The sequence below is a fragment of the Silurus aristotelis genome, assembly GCF_946808225.1.
Source record: "Silurus aristotelis genome assembly, chromosome: 18".
NCBI lineage: Eukaryota > Metazoa > Chordata > Actinopteri > Siluriformes > Siluridae > Silurus > Silurus aristotelis.
The window spans coordinates 2,343,745-2,363,602 of NC_139591.1; the positions used below are offsets into that span (position 1 = coordinate 2,343,745).

At 38.7% G+C, this 19,858-nt stretch overlaps 2 protein-coding genes across 7 annotated transcripts in view; both read left to right on the forward strand.

Moving 5' to 3' along the window:
- Positions 1–8,182, forward strand: part of palm2akap2 (PALM2 and AKAP2 fusion) — an 83,511-nt gene extending 75,329 nt beyond the window's left edge. For 4 of the 6 annotated variants that reach the window (XM_083567939.1, XM_083567941.1, XM_083567940.1 and 1 more), the window contains 2 exons: positions 1,866–1,904; positions 4,656–8,182. In XM_083567939.1, the coding sequence (XP_083424065.1) occupies positions 1,866–1,904; positions 4,656–4,766 (150 nt within the window). In that variant the 3' untranslated portion in view covers positions 4,767–8,182. The remainder of the gene's footprint in view (positions 1–1,865; positions 1,905–4,655) is intronic. The other 2 variants (XM_083567943.1, XM_083567944.1) reach the window with 1 other exon arrangement.
- Positions 8,183–9,836: 1,654 nt separating this feature from the next.
- slc46a2 (solute carrier family 46 member 2) lies at positions 9,837–19,231 on the forward strand. Its single transcript, XM_083567991.1, has 4 exons — positions 9,837–12,077; positions 15,767–15,850; positions 18,634–18,790; positions 18,879–19,231. Exons 1-4 carry the CDS (start codon positions 11,093–11,095, stop codon positions 18,925–18,927), a joined length of 1,275 nt encoding a protein of 424 aa, XP_083424117.1. The 5' UTR covers positions 9,837–11,092; the 3' UTR covers positions 18,928–19,231.
- The last annotated feature ends 627 nt before the right edge of the window (positions 19,232–19,858 follow it).

Here is a 19,858-nt window from a genome sequence, read left to right on the forward strand (position 1 = left end):
TATCTATTGCATTTAGCACATTTTCATGATTCAGTTCTGTTTGGGAGGTGGTAGCTCAGTATTTAAGGCTTTGGGTTACTGATTGGTAGGTCGAGAGTTCAAGACCCAATTATCGCCAATCTGCCACTCTTGGGCCCGTGAGCAGGGCCCTTAACCCTGGGTCCTTCAGGGGCACTGTATCATAGCCAACCCCAGCTTTTTTAATCTGTCTCGGTAAAATCAGTCGACCTCTAAAATTTAAATATCAGATTGCAACATATGTACATTTGTATAGTCATTGTTAAAGGGCAAAATGCTAAATAAATAATACAGTGCCATATCTATAGACATTTTCTTCAGAAAGTACTTGAGATCCTTCCACAGGAAAGCACTGAGTCAGGACCTGGTGGCTGGTGACCTCTTCCCTAAAACATCAAAATGATTTAACTGTCTCACAGAGCTATTTATTTCAGATACATTTCCTCCGCTTGTGTAATGATATTAGCATTTCAATTAAAATGAGCAGTTTAATATGGTTTGGTTAGCTCACCAACGGTACTGTAGTTGTAGCACTGTTATGTTCAACTTTAAATGAAATTCTCCGAATGATTCTGACCCCAATACCTCAACTGAGAGTGTTGCAATTCTGTGGCTTTTCAATGGCAATTCCTCTTTAGGTCATATGTAAACTGAGAACTTTTTAGACAGGGAACAACAGGGGACTTTCCAGGTCACCACCAAAAAGAGAAAGAATTACAACAGACTGAGGCACATGAGAAGTCCTTTAAATAAGTATCTTTTCAGTTTCAAAAATTCTTTTTCTTTCAATTAATTATTTGAACAGCCTAACTTGTGTCTGAGGCGGATTTTTCTCAACTAAATATTGTGAATCTAAAAAAAAATTTTTTTTAAGTCTCATCCTCTTCAAATATAGAAGTAAAATACACATATACAAATGATTTGTGTGTGTGTGTGTGTGTGTGTGTGTGTGTGTGTGTGTTAAAAAAAATGTCGACCCAATATTACAACCACAATTAAAAAATATTGGGACGCTGTGTATACTGTCAACAAACACGGAATGCAATGTCATCTTAATTTAGGTCATTTAAAATGTAATGGTTTCAACATGTCTTAAAAAGGCTGAGATGAGGGCATGTTATTCGCACTCAGATCAAAAGCATGGTGGGGGGGTGAATATGGTCTGGGCAGCTTGCACATCTGGAAAGGCACCATCGATTGCTGAAAGGTTTATACAGGTTTTAAAGCAATATATGTTTTTATCCAGATGACATTTTCAGGAGAGGCCTTGCATATTTTAGCAAAACAATGCTAAACTGCGTACTGCATCTATTACAACAGCAGCTATTACCTTTCACCAATTGAAAACATTTGTTGCATTATAAAACAAAAAATTCAACAAAGAAGACCCAGGACTGTTAAGCAGGTAGAATCCTGTATCAGACATGAATAGGACATCATTCCTTTCCCAAAATGTCAGCAACTGGTTTCTCTAGTTGCCAGATATATACAGATTTTTGTTAAAAAAAAAGTGGTAATGCCCAACAGATTTTATTTTATTTTTTCAGACTTGTTGCAGCAATCAAATAAAAAAATTACCGTTTTTTTTTTTTTTTTTAATTATAAATTTCCTCAGTTTTTTATGTAATGTTGCAAATCAAATATAGACTTATGACATTTGCAAACCATTGCATTCTTGGTTTATAAATCTTTTACACATTGTCCCTACTTTTTTTTATTGGAGTTGTATAAATATATTTGGAAAATAAAGAACACTGTTCTTCTTTGTGAAAAATGTACTTTTCTAAAGCTACTCTCTTCTGCAAGTGTTTATCATTGACTAACACTTCCTCTTTCCTTCTTGTCAGTATGTGCGTCTATTGCTCGCTAAAGATGTTACATCTGAGGTACTGGTACTTTGCTTGCCTGAAAACTTGACCTGTCCATTTCATCACATCATTGCATGCCTTTTTTTTGCTTTTTGCAAATGGTGTAACGTTTCATTGGTGTCAAACTGTTTGACATACGAGAAGTTAACGGCAGTAATTTTGTGTGCAGTATTATTTATTACGTACGGTGACTTACATATGTATTTGCTCCACCTTTTCACATTTTGTAGTGTTACAACCTGAATCTGAAATGAGTTTTGTTTGGATTTTACCATTTGATTTGCACAATAAGTAATGTCTGTATATGTGTAGCTGCAAATAATGAATTATATGTTTTTATAAAAAATGTGTGTGTGTGGGGGGGGGGGGGGGTGTTAACTCGTCATATGTACATTAAACCACAATGAAACTCTTTCTTAGCATATCAGCCATGATACATTGCTCAAGGGCCCAAAAGTGGCTGCTTGACTGAGGATACTGGAACTTAAACCCCAGAACTTCTGATCAGTAACCCAGAGCTTTAACCACTCAGCCACCACTTCCCTTATAGTAACCACTCAAGTATAGTTTTGGCAGTAATCATTAGAGTCACTGTCCTGTTGGAAATTCACTTGCAGACTGGAACAGGTTTTCTTTTCAGAAATGTTTGGATTTTCCTCAAATCAATTTGTCTTCTTTAGTCTTTGGTAATGAAAATCATCCCCACAAATATGATCCTACCATCACCATGCTTCATGCTGGGAATGGTGTTTCGCATTTGTAGCAAATCCAAATCCATTTTTGTTTCATGAGACCAGAGAACCTTTTCCTACAACTCTCCAAGCAGAAAAGGCATTTTCAGATCCATGCATTATGAATGTCATCTGAAGAGCTTCTTCCAGTCTGAGGTATAATTTAGAGTTGACATTTTTCCAGACCTTTTTCTGAGGCTTGGTCTTTATGATGCTGCTTGTTCCGGTAAATGTTCTTGCAAACTTTAGGGCCTTTTAGAAAAAGGTGTATTTAAATTGAGATCATGTATTTATGTGAGTTCTGATGGTAACTGGTTTCATCAGAAGTCATTTACAACTGTAACATTATGGGTTTTCATGACATTCAATTCCAGTTTTTACATTTAAGGCATTTGGCAGATGCTCTTTTCTAGAGTGACTTACATTTATCTCATTCATACAACTGAGCAGTTATGGGGTTAAAAGCCTTGCTCAGGGGAGCAGCAGTGGCAGATTGTTATGGCTGGGATTTGATCTCACAACCTTATGAGTCACAAGTCAAATGCCTTAACCATTAAGCTACCACCTTCCCCAGGTTGTAAAACTACAAAATGTGGAAAAGGTTTGACGGATATATATGCAAAGCACTTTACTTTACTGTTGACCATATATTGAACAGATCCATAATTTTTTTAAATGTCACTCAAATTGTTTGCACCTTTTTGTCCACCTTGTTAACACAAAGTGAAACCTCATCTGTTTCCTGTTTGACCCAAACCTCCTTTCCATTAACCATATCAATCATTCTCACTTCCCTCATATCGTTGACATAGAACAAAGATTGTCCAGCCTTGTTTATCATTTTACCAGTATGTAACATTTTCAGGTTCAACACAGCGGAGAAAACCTTTGATTTGCTTCTGTTTTTTTAAACAGTATATTGGATTGGACGTTATTCATTGGAAAAAATATATACATAACCCTTGATGTAAAATCCAGTGAAAGTTCGATGTTCCACTTGGTGTTCTGGTACAGCATGTCTGTGTAACTGTTCCCCTGCGTTGTTTGTAATCAGCCTGGACAACTTGTGTTCACACTTACTCAAGTCTGTATTGTGTGCTGTGGAGTGTATTGTGTGATGCCAAGTGTATTTACAGCCTAAAAACATTTTTTTATGGAAAATGAAGCTCAGAGAGACGTAGTGCTCAGTATGTAAATGTAGGTCAATGATGCGAAGTGCATGTTTGACTGGACATAATACTACATTTAATATAATTCAGCCTGTTTTACGCATTGCTTTTATAACCTGTAAACCAAAAGGAGGAAAAAAAAACATAGATTTTTCAAATCTATATTTATGTAATTCATACTACTGAGCAGCTATGGGGTTAAGGGCCTTGCTCAGGGGCCCAAATGTAGCATCTTAGTATGTCTGAGAATTTGAATGCACGACCTTCTGATCCAAGTCCAATGCCTTAAAGACTACCACCTGTTGGAGGGTGAAAAAGGGATCAAAAATGTATTATTTCTATGTCCATATAGCAAAAAAACTGCAGAATTTAATAACCACAAGCCTAAAATTAATTATTTTCCAAACGCAGCATTCTTACCAAAGTGTTTCATACTTCTTAAAGCAGAAATGTAAAATATTTTATTGATTAAAGATCGACCGTGTCATGTTGAACATGTAAAACGAGTTAGTTTCAGGTATAGTTAGTGCTAAAGCATTTATAAAGTCTCATTAGCCTGTATTTTTTCTTTTTGTAAAGTTAATCAGAAAGAAATAAAAGATTGAATGAAGTTCGGGAGAAACCACAGACTTCTGCCTTGAAGACTCTACTACGGCAGAAAACCTACTGAATGTTAACAATTGGACTACTTGCATAGATGTGTCTTAATAGAGAGCTTTTAAAAATCAAGGATTACATCCACCTTTGATGACAGACGCTTTTTATAATTTTATTTTTGTGAATTTAGCAAAAATGTACATTTTGTAAGTAATTTATATTCACCCATACACGCTAACACCCTCTTGCTCTGTGTGTCATGTGTGGGGCAGGTTTTAGAAGCTACCCGAGTTACCCGCAGGAAAAGTAACATGGCACTACGATGGGAAGCGGGAATCTACGCCAACCAGGATGACGCTGAGGAGGGAGAGGAGGAAGAATGAAGTCACTATTTAAAAAAAAAATTACAAAACCAAAAGCGTGTTGGAGAACCCCAACCAAGTATTTATGCTCAGAGAATATGTATATTGCAGGATCGAATAATCGTTGGATTTCCAAATGATCACCACAGAAGGTCATTCAGTCATGTAGTGGGATCTGTGGAAAGGTTCTCATGAAAAACTCAATACGATACAATTTGGTATTCAGATATATTATTGTGTTTTCTGTCTCTCTTTAGTTTCCAGCATTTGAAAAAAAAAAATTTGAGTTGATGTGTGCAGTACTTTGGGACGTGTGTGAACACAATGCTTATTTTCATTTTTTGGATTTCCATTATTCCATTATTTTAATGGCTGGGAAAATGTAAATTAGCTTCGAGTCGACGATGCCAACGTGTGGGTTTTCCAAATGGCTTAAGAAAGATTATATACTGTATGAAGATTTGTGGGGTGATGTGAAGTATTTCTATACAATGAACAAAACATTTTGTATTAAAATAGGAGCAGCTGTTGTGCGTAATTTTAACGAAGATTGCTCCTATGATAAGCAAGAATTTCAGGTTGAGTGGGTTGCCAGGGTTCCGCGTCTTGTAATTAACAAGGATTGGTTATGAGAACACAGAGAATGCAGTTTGTGTTATTTATATTCCAGAAGATTAGAACAACATGCATATTTTATAGCACAATATGTCCAATTAGATGTATAAACAATTTGTTCCTGGACTTAATAAACAATATTGGCATCCACTGAAAATGAAAGACTACATGGGGAATATTTTCGAGACAGAAAATTAAAGTAGGTCACAAATGTTTGGCTTGAAGACTTGTAGTGCAACAACAGCCGCATTGTAAAGTTTTGTAATCCACATTAGTATTCTGAAAGTCAGCTATTGCATTAATACAGCACAATAATTAATACAGCAATTCAGTTAAAAAGACGCCTTCGCCATCAGCACAAAATAGGAAACAGATAAAGGATTAAGAGCTGGGCTGCTCATATCCCATGTGAAACAACAACTGAAACCACAGACTGACAAAACTGAACTGCGTATACAGTTTCAGTTTTTATGTAATTCCTATTTAAACAATTTCCTTTTGTATTGTGTGGCTGGAGACAACAATATTATACTGTGTGTATGTTATGTGTGATAAAATGTATGTAAGATATATAGAAGTACAGCTGGGGTTGCCAGATTGAGAATAATATAGCGGTATAAAAACACACTTCCCCAAATATTCTTTTTTTTTTTTCTACAGTAGGATATTATTGAAGGAAATCCCTCAATCTGGCAACTCTGAACAAATACAATGTGCAGTGCACCATATACAAGAGTGATGTCAGATTTTGGCTTGTGTAAATGAATGATGTCAGGCTGTGATACGGAAAAAGCAATACAGGTGTTTAGAAGCACTATCAGTGAAAAGTCCTTACAATTAATCACTTTAATCTTTCTCTCTGGAGGTTTCTAGAAAGTAAACACTTTATTAGCGAGCTAAACTGTTTCTCTTTTATACGTCGCCTTATTTTAGCAGATTTTGATTAGAATGTTTAGATGCTATGCAGTGAAACGATAAAAATGTTCTATGAATTCTTTGTAGATAATTGTATACCTACGAAACAGAGAGAACGATGGTTCTTCATGGAAAAACACCAGCAGTTTGAAGCATTAAATGAAAAGCAAAGTCGTGTTCGACATCCATCCGTTTTGATGGTGGACACGGAAAAAACAAAAATCACCGCCAATAAAGGAGAAATCGTCGTGAAATCCAAAGCACCCTCCTGCTTGTGAGATACTCTTCTGGACATTCATTTTTGGGGACTTGTTCCAGCTACAAAGGAATAAAGCTACCGATTTTATGCCTGAATAGTACATATATATTATATATATTATAAGAACACTCGTTCACCAGAAAAGCTTCTTCTTTTTCTTCTACATGCATATACTATAATACATGAAAATGCAGTATTTAATATACACTTGTCCTGATATAAAAATGTGTTTTTAGTTGTAAGGCACAAGTGTGAGTTCAAAACCACCATTTTTCTGTGCGCTGTGATGCGAAAAGGCAAGATGAGACACGACCTAAATCTGGACTGAAGTGACACTGTTGATTCAATAGTGACAAGTTTCAAATGCGATAGACCACCATTATCCACAGTGTAGCTGCAGGGTATCATTCTGGCCTTGTAGGTGTCACACCTGATTGCTATCCATTGTGCCTGACACTTGGCTGGAACGAAAGCCTGCAGCCACACGAATGGCGTTGAAGATGGCGTTTGGATGGTGTGTTATAGTATGTATAGTCTGGCTGGATCTGACGGTTGGCGATGGAATCGAAAAACACCATATGCATTGAAAAGCATGTTTCTTAATCAGATATTTCAGTGTGCTCTGTGACCTTGGTGGGCAGGTTGTTCTGAATTATAGAAGAGGGAAATTTTTTTTTGTGCAGTGAACTATTTACAGTGTATTTATCAATGGGACATAGTTTTATGGAGTTTGGTGTTTTATAATTACCTTTTCGCATTCCTGCAAGTTATAGCCTTTTGTGTGCGTTTGTGCGAGAGTGTGCATGTTGTGATTGCGAGCATGGGTGTGTGTCTGAAGGATAAGACGTTTTTTTTTAAGTTTAAAGTTTAAGAAATATATGCAAGAAGTCGGCAAGACATCCTGAGTAGCAATTAATTGCATATATATATATATATATATATATATATATATATATATATATATATATATATATATATATATATATATATATATATATATATTACACACACAGGCAGTTTTTAGTATATAACAAAATCATAAGGTGACTGTTAGGTGGGTTTGATTGTGTTAAAGCTGTGTTTTCCAAAGATGTGTTTCTTTACAAAGTCTGGAAACAAAGCAGCCTTTGATTTATTTTGATCTGAGGCTACATTATATAAGAAGCGACGTGTGATTAAGTAGTGTGAAAGAAAAGAGAACATCTGAGGGAGGAAACATCAAAAGGGCAGACAAGCTCTACAAATCCATAAGATTAGTAGCAATGAGTTTGAAGTGTATTTGAACATTTTCAGTGTATTTGGGCGAATAAATGTCATTAAACTAAAACAGTCAGAACTGCAGGAACAGATAAGTTCATAAAGTATCTTCCGAATTTAAATGAAATATTCAAATATTTTCCCCAAATATTTATCTGCTGGGTAAATATACATTTTAATATTCAAAATTGGAAGTACATTTTCTCATATTTTTTTTTTCCACTTGTGAAGTGGAAAGCGCTCGTGTCTCAATTTTTTTTTACACTTTTGTTCATTTGTTAACCACTTATTGTATGTTAATATATTCTGCTTATTTTGTTTTATAGTAATTGTAAGGCTTACACTTAAACACATATATAATTATTTTCTCATTAAAAACAAAATGCATAAACATGGTTTCTTTCTCATTACGAACTGCGGCTCTTCATAAAATGTTCCTCAATACACTTTAATATCACACAATCCTGGAGATGCCACTGATATGGCAAAAGAGCTCAAATTTATAAACATCAAGTTCCTGCTGAACAGATGATAATGGCAGGGCCAAGTCTTATTGCTCAATCGCTCAAAACGGTTTTACCTCAGTACCTCGATTATTCAAGACCTTTATTTTTTTTAGCCAAATGATTTTGGAAATGTGGAAATAGTGTATATGCAAAACAACTAAAACTACGCTGACAAGGTCATACGCAAATGATCAGACTGAAAATATAAAGCAAGTTTAGGACCATACAAAAAAAATGCAGAATATTGATTACAATATCTTTAATTGAGATCTTACCAGGAGGATATATTCAGTGTAGAAAACCATTGGCATGTTCCAAATAAAAAGGGGGGGGGGGGTAAGAACAGTGGTCTCTTCCAATAAGTCCCTGTTTTTTTTTTAACACAATATAAAAGCTCTTTGAATAGTTTGATGAAGAGGTAAAGCTCATGTTATACGCTACACACTTTTTCCTTTTGAAGAATGGTGTTCATCGCTCCACTACAGTTCCAGTGACTGTAGCAGCCAATCACGTAATTTGTCTCCTTTATACAACCTAAAGTCTAAAGAAAATGTGAGGCTGTGTGTAAAATTTAACTAAAACATGAAGAATGCAATGATTTGCCATATCTCATCAACCCATATTTGATTTACAGTAGAACCCAGAAAACATATCAAGGTGTTGAAAATGAGGAAAAGTGCCATTTTAAAGAAAAAAATTAATTTGATGGCCACAGCACGCCTAGAAAAGTTGTGACAGAGGAACAAATGGCTGGAAAAGTAAGTCACTAGAAATAAAAATGTTCCAACTAAATAGTTTGATTGCAAACATGTCAGTAACATGATTGGGTATAAAACAGTATCTTAGGAAAATAAAGATTAACCAGAGGTTCACCAATCAGCTGAAACAAGTGTTAAAATGGCCTGCCTGCTGTTCAGAACTTTCATAAAGCAAAAAATGACAAAGAAAACCCAGTTTGAGTAGTTGGACTCCTGCATCAGACATAAATTGGACAACGTTCCTCTCACAAAACTCTACTATTCTCAGTTCTCAGACATACACAGGCTGTTGATAAAAGTAGGGGTGATGCTTCATAGTGTTAAACATGGTTTGGTCCTGAACTTTTTGGAAACGTGTCGCAGCCATCCGTTTCAAAATGACCTTGTTTGTCTTTAAAATGGTACATTACCTCAGTTTTAACATTTGATAGGTGTTCTTATTGTGAATAAAAAATTGGGATTTGCTGATTTGCTGGGATTAGCAAATCAGTGCATTTTGGTAATACATTCTTGTATAGTTAAAAAAACCACAAAAAAAAACAAAGAACATTTGTATGTCATGACAAAAGTATTCAGCAGTCCAACCCCATTATAAGCTCTTTCTTTTAGCAACCATCAAGATTTACACTTAAGGAAAAATAAAAAAATTACAAACAGGACCGACTGGTTCTGCAAATAAAAAGTCATTACTATTTAAACAGGTCCAAATACAGTAGGAAATGGGTGCAGTGTTTTCCTGAAGGAGGTCAGTAGTCCATGTTTAGTCATGCTATTGTCAGAACCTGAGCACTGATCAAAAGGAAGTACACTTACAAGTTGGATCATGGTTCCAATAATAAGTAGCTAAATGTAGACTCAAGAGTCTGAATAAACTTTTGACGTGTTCACGTCTTTGTTGAAGTACCAGTTTGGGAACATTCTCTCAAATTAAGTGATGCAGAGTTACAATGGCATTTAGTAGAGGAAAAGTTTCCAATGATCTACACCACACTCTATGGTCAAACGTTTGTAGACACCTGGATATCAAAAAAACATATGTGCATGTTTAACATTCCATATTTTGCCGTTTTAATAACCTTCACTCCTTACTTTCAAGTGAGCTCTTCAGCCAGAAGATGATGTCGGCTGTGAAAACCTGAGGCACGGTCTCCATTTCTGTTCCTCCCAAAGGTGATCATGGGGTCATGTTCAAGTTTTCATGCAGGACACTTGAGTTCGTCCACTCCAGCCTTGGCAATCCTACCTTGAGCTTGGTTTTTGACCAGGCTTTGAGTTTTCCGTGACTGAACATACAGTGTGCTTCCTGCTTTTTGTGGCCACATATCGCTTGTTGGGGTCACGTGTCTACATACTTTTGCCTTCTAATCAGATTTTTGCTATTGGCTGGAAACGTGATGCAGAAGTAGTGAGTGCATTAAATTCAGCTGAACCATACTGCCCATTAGAGAAGAGGGTTGAGCTAGATGAAGAAAGTATGAAGCTTTTGGAAGTCTGAGGAAAGTGGACAGAGAAGAAAGCGAAAGAGCAAAGTAGAAGAAAATGCCTTCTTCAGGTGGAGATAAAAATTCTACTGACATCACTAAGAACCAAGGAGCAACAATTGAAGAAATAAAGATAAGTCACAAGGAACTATTTTTGGACCAGATAAAGTTCATATATGTTTTGTAAAAGATCCTGATATGGTGGTCCAGTGTTTTTCCACTTTATCTCTGTAGACCATGATTAATCAGCAGGTTATTTCAGCTTGTGCAACTTCCTCATGGATGAATGTTTACTTTCTCCAATCCACGATCTGGAGGCTGGGCTGGAGTTAAAACACGGAAATGTCAGTGCAATTGTTCATTCCTAAACCCGACCTCACTGACTGGCTGCTGGTTGTGATCATCTGGAGGAGGTGAATGCGAGATGTCGGTGGGAGTGACGCCATTGCGGAAGCGCTAATAAAACCGGGTGACTCGAAACTTTAGAAACTTTTTTTCTGTCTCTCTCTCTTCACCTCCTCCGCCACACACACACACCTTATACCATACCGGGCACATGGCGTTCCTCCGTAGACACCTGGCTCCTGTGGTGTTTTGCGCGCAGGTCGCCAGCTCGTTTTTTGACACCGGCCTCCAGCTGGTTGTCCAGCAGCGTTTTGAGAACAACACAACCCGCCTTGGAGGTGGAGAAGAGCACACACAGTCCATCGCAGGCTTCTACATGATCTTCAACATCTTAACCAAACTGGTGGCGATCATCCCAGCGTGTCTCCTGGCACGACTTGCAGACCAGGGCAACCGGAAACTTCCTGTAGTCATGCCTTTGATCGGTTACTTTGTTTCACGGGCGCTGCTTTTGTTCGTCATTGTTTTTGACTGGCGCGTGGAGGTGATGTACGCGGCTCCCGTGGTGAGCGGCCTCTGCGGCGGCTTCTCGTCCTACTGGCCCGGCGTGATCGCGCTGGTGTCGCTGAGCACGAGCGAGGAGGCCAGGTCTTTGCGCATCATGCGCACGGAGCTGACGTACGGCGTCGCGGGCTTCCTGGGGAGCCTGGCATCGGGGCACCTGTTCCAGCTCGAGGCGGACGGGCCGGGGCAAGGGGTCGTGCTGGCGTGCACGAGCGTGGCGCTGTACTTCGCGTGTCTCGTGTACGCGGCGTGCGTCTTCCAGGTGGGCACGCGCGCGCCGCACGAGGACGCGGAGGAGACGCTGGGCGGTGAGAGGGTGGGCACGCCGGCCGGAGACAGGAGCAACATCGTGCTGTTGTTCGCCGCCGGGATCCTGTACGACGTGGCGGTGACGGGCGGCGTGGAGATCCTCAGCATCTACGTGCTGGTCAACCCGCTGAGCTGGACCGCGACCCAGGTGGGCTACGGCAACGCCGCCGGCTCGCTCATCTTCATCACCAGCTTCCTGGGCGTCAAGATGTTCACGCGGCTCTCCATGAGCGACACAAGCATGGTCCTGATAGGCATGCTCTCCTTCCTCACCGGGATCTACTTCATGACGTTCGTTACAACTACCACCACGTATTTCTTAGGTAAATATCGTGCCAAGTCTTTCCAATTACGCATTTGATAAGAAGTCCAGGCTCCAGGTTCCTGATCCTGCTCTTACACCCAGAGACTTACACCCAGACCATCACACCCTATCCAATGATCGGCTAATTAACAACTGTCTGAAATCACCCTTATGTCCAGCTTCCTAATAAATAATAATAATAATAATAATAATAATAATAATATTTAATATTAAATGCAAAATATTTCAAAACTAGTAAACAAAGTTCTCCAACTATTCCACAAGTTGCAAATAAGGATTTAAATAAATGCACTCAGTAACACATTATTTTAGAACATTAATCCTAAATCATTACTTTGTGGTGAAATTGATAATTAGTTCAGCTTGCATTTATTTATTCAGCAAATGCTTATTATTCTGTTCATATTCAGTTTGAAGTCCAGATCCAGTACCCATCTCAGGAACATTAGTTGTTAGTCAGAGATGCACTTAAATCCTGACTATAAACATCAAACCAAGCGCATTACCAGTGAAATAGAAACCAGAGGTACAGTATAAATCATCCTGATATTAATGGAAGCTCGAGCTACAGGTAGAAGCAGTGTCAAATATCTTGAATGGCTTTTATTGTCCTAAAGGGAAATGTCATGAGGAAAGGTACAGATAAAAGCTTGCTGCAGTGAAGGTACCATGAGACTTCTTTCATTCAAGTGGTATAAAGTTCATTAGCAGCCCTTCTTAGTCTGGCGTTCATCAGTAACCCTGTCCAAAATGATGTTCTTCCTTGTAGCAAAGTTAAGTATTACTGTACAATGAGCTTTCTGAGAAGAAAGATGAGGATAAGGGAGTCCACTTTGACTCCAAAGTGCTGATAAATTAATGAAGTGTCTTTGCGTGCATTTAAAGTTGATCAGGACCAGAAACAATGGGTGGTGATTTCTTACACTTGAGGCATTGTGGTGAAATATACCAAGTAATTATGCCATTTAATTATGTTCAATCACTTCTGATGAATAGATACATTATACATAGAGACATATTTACTGTCATTGCAAAGTGCAGATACACAGCAACAAAATGCATTTTAGCGTATCCCAGAAGTGCAATAAGTAGAAATTGTGCAGATAAGTGTGTGTGTGTGTGTGTGTGTGTGTGTGTGTGTGTGTGTGTGTGTGTGTGTGTGTGTGTGTGTGTGTGTGTGTGTGTGTATATGTGTATATATATATATATATATATATATATATATATATATATATATATATATATATATATACACAGTGAGGAAAATAAGTATTTGAACACCCTGCTATTTTGCAAGTTCTCCCACTTAGAAATCATGGAGGGGTCTGAAATTGTCATCGTAGGTGCATGTCCACTGGGAGAGACATAATCTAAAAAAAAAAATCCAGAAATCACAATATATGATTTTTAAACTATTTATTTGTATGATACAGCTGCAAATAAGTATTTGAACACCTGTCTATCAGCTAGAATTCTGACCCTCAAAGACCTGTTAGTCTGCCTTTAAAATGTCCACCTCCACTAAATTTATTATCCTAAATTAGATGCACCTGTTTGAGGTCGTTAGCTGCATAAAGACACCTGTCCACCCCATACAATCAGTAAGAATCCAACTACTAACATGGCCAAGACCAAAGAGCTGTCCAAAGACACTAGAGACAAAATTGTACACCTCCACAAGGCTGGAAAGGGCTATGGGGAAATTGCCAAGCAGCTTGGTGAAAAAAGGTCCACTGTTGGAGCAATCATTAGAAAATGGAAGAAGCTAAACATGACTGTCAATCTCCCTCGGACTGGGGCTCCATGCAAGATCTCATCTCGTGGGGTCTCAATGATCCTAAGGAAGGTGAGAAATCAGCCCAGAACTACACAGGAGGAGCTGGTCAATGACCTGAAAAGAGCTGGGACCACCGTTTCCAAGGTTACTGTTGGAAATACACTAAAACGTCATGATTTAAAATCATGCATGGCACGGAAGGTTCCCCTGCTTAAACCAGCACATGTCCAGGCACGTCTTAAGTTTGCCAATGACCATTTGGATGATCCAGAGGAGTCATGGGAGAAAGTCATGTGGTCAGATGAGACCAAAATAAAACTTTTGGGTCATAATTCCACTAAACGTGTTTGGAGGAAGAAGAACGATGAGTACCATCCCAAGAACACCATCCCTACTGTGAAGCATGGGGGTGGTAGCATCATGCTTTGGGGGTGTTTTTCTGCACATGGGACAGGGCGACTTCAATGTATTAAGGAGAGGATGACCGGGGCCATGTATTGCGAGATTTTGGGGAACAACCTCCTTCCCTCAGTTAGAGCATTGAAGATGGGTCGAGGCTGGGTCTTCCAACATGACAATGACCTGAAGCACACAGCCAGGATAACCAAGGAGTGGCTCTGTAAGAAGCATATCAAGGTTCTGGCGTGGCCTAGCCAGTCTCCAGACCTAAACTCAATAGAGAATTTTTGGAGGGAGCTCAAACTCTGTGTTTCTCAGTCACAGGCCAGAAACCTGACTGATCTAGAGAAGATCTGTGTGGAGGAGTGGGCCAAAATCCCTCCTGCAGTGTGTGCAAACCTGGTGAAAAACTACAGGAAACGTTTGACCTCTGTAATTGCAAACAAAGGCTCCTGTACCAAATATTACCATTGACTTTCTCAGGTGTTCAATACTTATTTGCAGCTGTATCATACAAAAAATTGTTAAAAAATCATACATTGTGATTTCTGGATTTTTTTTTTTAGATTGTCGCTCACAGTGGACATGCACCTACGATGACAATTTCAGACCCCTCCATGATTTCTAAGTGGGAGAACTTGCAAAATAGCAGCGTGTTCAAATACTTATTTTCCTCACTGTGTGTGTGTGTGTGTGTGTGTGTGTGTGTGTGTGTGTGTGTGTGTGTGTGTGTGTGTGTGTGTGTGTGTGTGTATATATATATATAATATACCTGTGCAATAATCATAAAGCATTATGATTAATCATGCTGTCTAATCAGCATCTTAATCTGCCACACCTGTGAGGTGGATGATGCTCTCAGCAAAGGAGAAGTGCTCACAAACACAGATTTAGACAGATTTGTAAACAATATTTGAGAGGAATAGGCTTTTTGCCTTTTGTGTACATAGAAAAAGTCTTAGATCTTTGAGTTCAGCTCATGAAAAATGGGGGCCAAAACAGCGTTTATAATTTTGTTCAGTGTAGCGATCACTAGTTATACAGTTCAAAACAAAAGATACAATAAAAAATAAATACTGACATTCACCATCTACTTGTACACGTTCTCAGATGTATACGATGCGATCGGATAGATTTGAAGTTCGAATGTAGTTGGAGATAAATGATGCTTGTGTAGCTGTAAAACAAAATGCACAAAGCCGAGGCTATAAATACAGTCCTGAATTTCGAAGTGAGAAAAGCAGGCTATGAAGAAGTCATAAAAACGTGAATCTAAAGCACACAAAATAAGGAACTGAGATGGGGAAGCCAGCAGTCAGTGATGTGTGAATGACGTGAACGAACTCGCTCGAGCAATCCATTCGGTGAAGAAGTCAAACGAGATCCATCACGAGGCATTATTCAGCCTGGGGGGAAAAATATCATAACGTGTTAAAATGTAACACTCAGCAAATTTTGTGTATTTTATTAATCTTCTGCTTCTTTCTTTTTTTTTTTTTTTTTTTTTGCAGCACGTTCCCTCACTTTGCTCGCACTCATCCCCATGCCCATCATTCGCTCGCTACTGTCCAAGCAGATACATGGATCATCATATGGTAAGTTCTCTTTTACCTTTAATCTGTTGGCCTTCTTATGTGATGCATGTTTTGTAAACACTGCACCTCACTGAGCTGATTAGATTTCAGGTTGAAACGATATCATTAAGGCCTCCGTCAGGGTTGAAAACAGCTTTCAAAAGCTTCTTTAGGGGGCTCCTTTTGATAAGGCTGAGTGCAAAAGAAGAAGTGAAAGCACATGCCAGTGCATTCGAGGGAAGGGAGAGAATGGAGGGGAGGGGACACTTGCTCTAAGCCTCAGTGTTTGTATTCTGGGAACAAAAGCATTGCTGTCTTCATCTCTGCACCATTTGTGTGAAGCCCAAAATAAATCAACTTTTAGACACAGAATTGGGTTGAGCTGAAATTAAGTTGAGCTACAGTAGAACTTCCCTTTATTTTTTTAAGGTGTGATTATGAAGAATCCATAATCCATCCATCTTCTCAGTCTGATCCTGGGTGCTCATAAGAGGCTCTCTGATAATCCATTAATTTGATCTTGATTACTTTGTGCACCAGAGGAACATTAGACTAAGAGCAAGTGAAGCTGCTCAGCGTGAATCACTGCTTCCTCTTTTTTTGTACTACACGTGTTTGTGTTCATCTGATTTCACATCTTGTCGTGTGAATGGATGCACAAAGGCATTATATATCTTCTGGGCAGACGTTCTACTAGATCTTATTTTAATCATAGCTGTAGGAACATGTCCATTCTGCTGCTAGAGTAGAAGGATTAAACCCAGAGACAAATGTCTGAAGTGCATTCTGTGTTCCAGTTCATCCCAAAAATATGGGGTTGAGGTTTGTGCAGGCCAACAAACTTCTTCCATTCCATTTCCAGAATGCTTCTTAGTACAAATGAAACTATAAGAATAGTACATGAGAACTGTCCAGACTGGAAGTGAGAAGGTGAAGTGAACTCACTGTTTCCGATCAGAAGGTCCCCGGTTTAAGGCCCAGCACCACCGAGCTGCCACTTCCCGGCCCTTGTGCAAGTCCTTTACCCGTCTGTGCTCCAGGGCTGCCGGATAACGGCTAAACCCTGAGCTCGGACCCCCAGCTATAGTGTATATGTGACAAGTGAAAGCCTCTTTGTTTTTCCACATTCTGAAGACTTGACCATCAATTTAACAGCATGGACATTACAGAAGTAGGGTCCAAGTTTGGGGCAAAAGCTGTTCAAGCACCAACAGACGCCAGTGGGGTTTTTTTTCTTTCTGTTCGATTGCATAATTATGTTCAAGATTATAATTTTAAATCAATGAATAAATCTACACTGGTACTCTTGATTACAACCTCAGGATAACTCCGCCTACAAGTGTTTTTATATTGTGTAATATTTTATTTGTTAAATCAACTTGACTTTATAGTATGAACATACACTATATTGCCAAAAGTATTGGGTCACCTGGTCTGCATCACATTCCACATTTAGTCTCAATTTGCTCTTATAATTCCCTCCACTCTTCTGGGAAGATGTTCCACTAGATTGGGAATGTTCTTATGGATATTTGTGTTCATCAGCCACAAGGGTGTTATGAAAGGCAGGTACTGATGAAGGTGAGGAGACCTGGGGTGCAGTCACATTAATCCCAAAGGTGTTCAGTAGGGATGAGATCAGAGCTCTATAGCAGCAAGATCTTCCTCTTCAAAACATGTAAACCAGATCCTCACTTTGTGCACAGGGGAATCACCATGCTGGAGCAGGTTTTGGGTTTCCAAGTTTAAGTAAATGTGAAATTTTATTACAGTGCCATCTAAAGACGTCCTGAACAATTGAGGGCCTCCAGTTTTGTGGTAAAAGTTTGGAAAAGTACCGCATATAGCAGGAAAGGGCAGGTGACCCAAATAAAAACAGTTCAAACACTTCCAATAAACCTCACATGATGTCAGTGATTTGCTTCTAGATGTCGCTCTCGTACTGTATAATGCAACCCAGAAAAACTATCGGTATGGATTTTTGCAGATAGTTTCAGCAATCAGATATCAGTGCCGCTTAATTGGCAAAACCGATAAATCAGTCAACCTCCACTACTGTGTTTCTTGGCCAAGTCTCAGATTCACCGTATGACTAAAGAATGATTGGAGAAGGGGGGAAATATTGTTGTCTCTTAAATAATACTTAAGAATAAATTCTGTTCAAATAAAACAAAATACTTAAAAATAAATAAATAAATAAAAAGTGGGTCTGTTAAATATTTTTTACAGTTAAAGGAGTTGGTTACAGATAGTTAAAAAAAAAACAAAAAAAAACGAACAGTTTGGCCCAGTGGTTCTCACTTTTCCCACTTTAGAGGGGGTGGATTTTTAAGCCCCACCCATTTTTTTACCCCAAAAATGGTAATGAAATACTTTAAGTTTAAAAATGTCAAATGTATTGAAATATCAAGTTCTAAATCAATAACCTCAAACCGCATCAAGTTCAAAAATAAAATCATTGTGTAGCTGTGTAAGGTACCCTAACCGATGTGTTTAATTTACTTACATTAATGAAATAATTTTGTTTGTGGGTGTTTTGAGTGTATGAACTTAATTTATAATTGTTTCTATCAAAAATAAAGATTAATTAAAAATTATATAAATCCTGCTATTCATTGTGCCTCACCAGTCGTATCTTTATTACCCACTAGAGGGCGCGCCCCACACTTTGATAACTGGTTCAGCCTTATATTTGAATTACGTATCAGTTAATTAGGCCAACCTCAACTTCAGTCACTAGGTGGTGCTGTTGAGCAGCGCTTTGCTACATTTGTCTTCAAAATTGTACTGTCTTATACCCACAGGAAAAACCTTCACTGGGCTCCAGCTGTCCTTCCAATTGGTCGGTTTGGGTACAACATTTATGTACACCAAAGTCTACCAGTCCACACTGCATTTCCTTCCAGGGTTTGTCTTTACCTTATCGAGCATCATCACATTCCTCGCTATGATTCCCATCAGGTAAGATGGATTGCGCGATCCCAAAAAATGTTAGTCCTTCAGGACTAAAACTTATCACAAATGTTCTATTTATTTCTTTATTTTGCAGCATTATCGGGTGCCGAACCGCAAGGCAGGAACGCTATCAGAGACTTTAAAAGGGAACTGAACCCTCATGCAAGGCAGCTCCGAGGTTGATCCTGAGTTCAACATTCTGCCTGTGCAGAATTTCGCAGGTTCTCCGTGTTCATCTGGGTTCACCCAGTTTCCTTTATCTACCAAAGTTGCTAGTAGGTGGAACCACAACTAAATTGCCCCTCGGTGCGAGTGTTTGCAAATAAGTTGCTCTGTTGTGGACTGGTGTCACATCATGGGTGTATTTCCAGTCTCTGGATCCAACATGGACCTTACCAGGATGAAGCAGTTACTTAGTAAGAATGAATAAATGCTGAACGAATTAAACTTTGTGTGATACATTTCCATACAGCGAAAGTTTTAATTACTGAAGTCATCTTTAGAGGCAGATTTTGTTTATTATTTTATTTCACTATGGTGTGTAGTTTTATATATATATATATATATATATGGTTTGACTTGGTGTGGTTTTTTTTATTTAAGAGGGTTTGTATGAAAATGCACAAAAAGTCACTATTTCGTTAAAATGTTTTGATGGTTAAATTTCAGTATTCACTTTCTATATTGCAATAGGACTTTGTTTAAATGTGTGACATTGAAAATCGTTGTTCATGGTCAAAACCGCTGTCTATAGAATTTGTAGCATAAAAGGTGGAATCGAAAGGTTTCGAGACTCAAACTCTTTTCAAGAAAGTACATTATTTATCTATATTTACACACGATCGCCCTCGCACAGCAATGCAGCCCTTGCAGAGTTCCTGCCACTCCTGCAATGTGTCCTAGAAGTCTTCTCTTCGAAGCACCTTCTGCCATTTGAGCAGGATCTCCGTAATGGTGTTAAAACTGGTGTCAACCTCTGAGCTCATCTTAAGGAGGAGAGCAAAATCTGCAGGAGCCAAATCAGGTGAGTAGGGTGGGTGCGGAGATGAAATCATGCGGATCGTTTCCCGACGA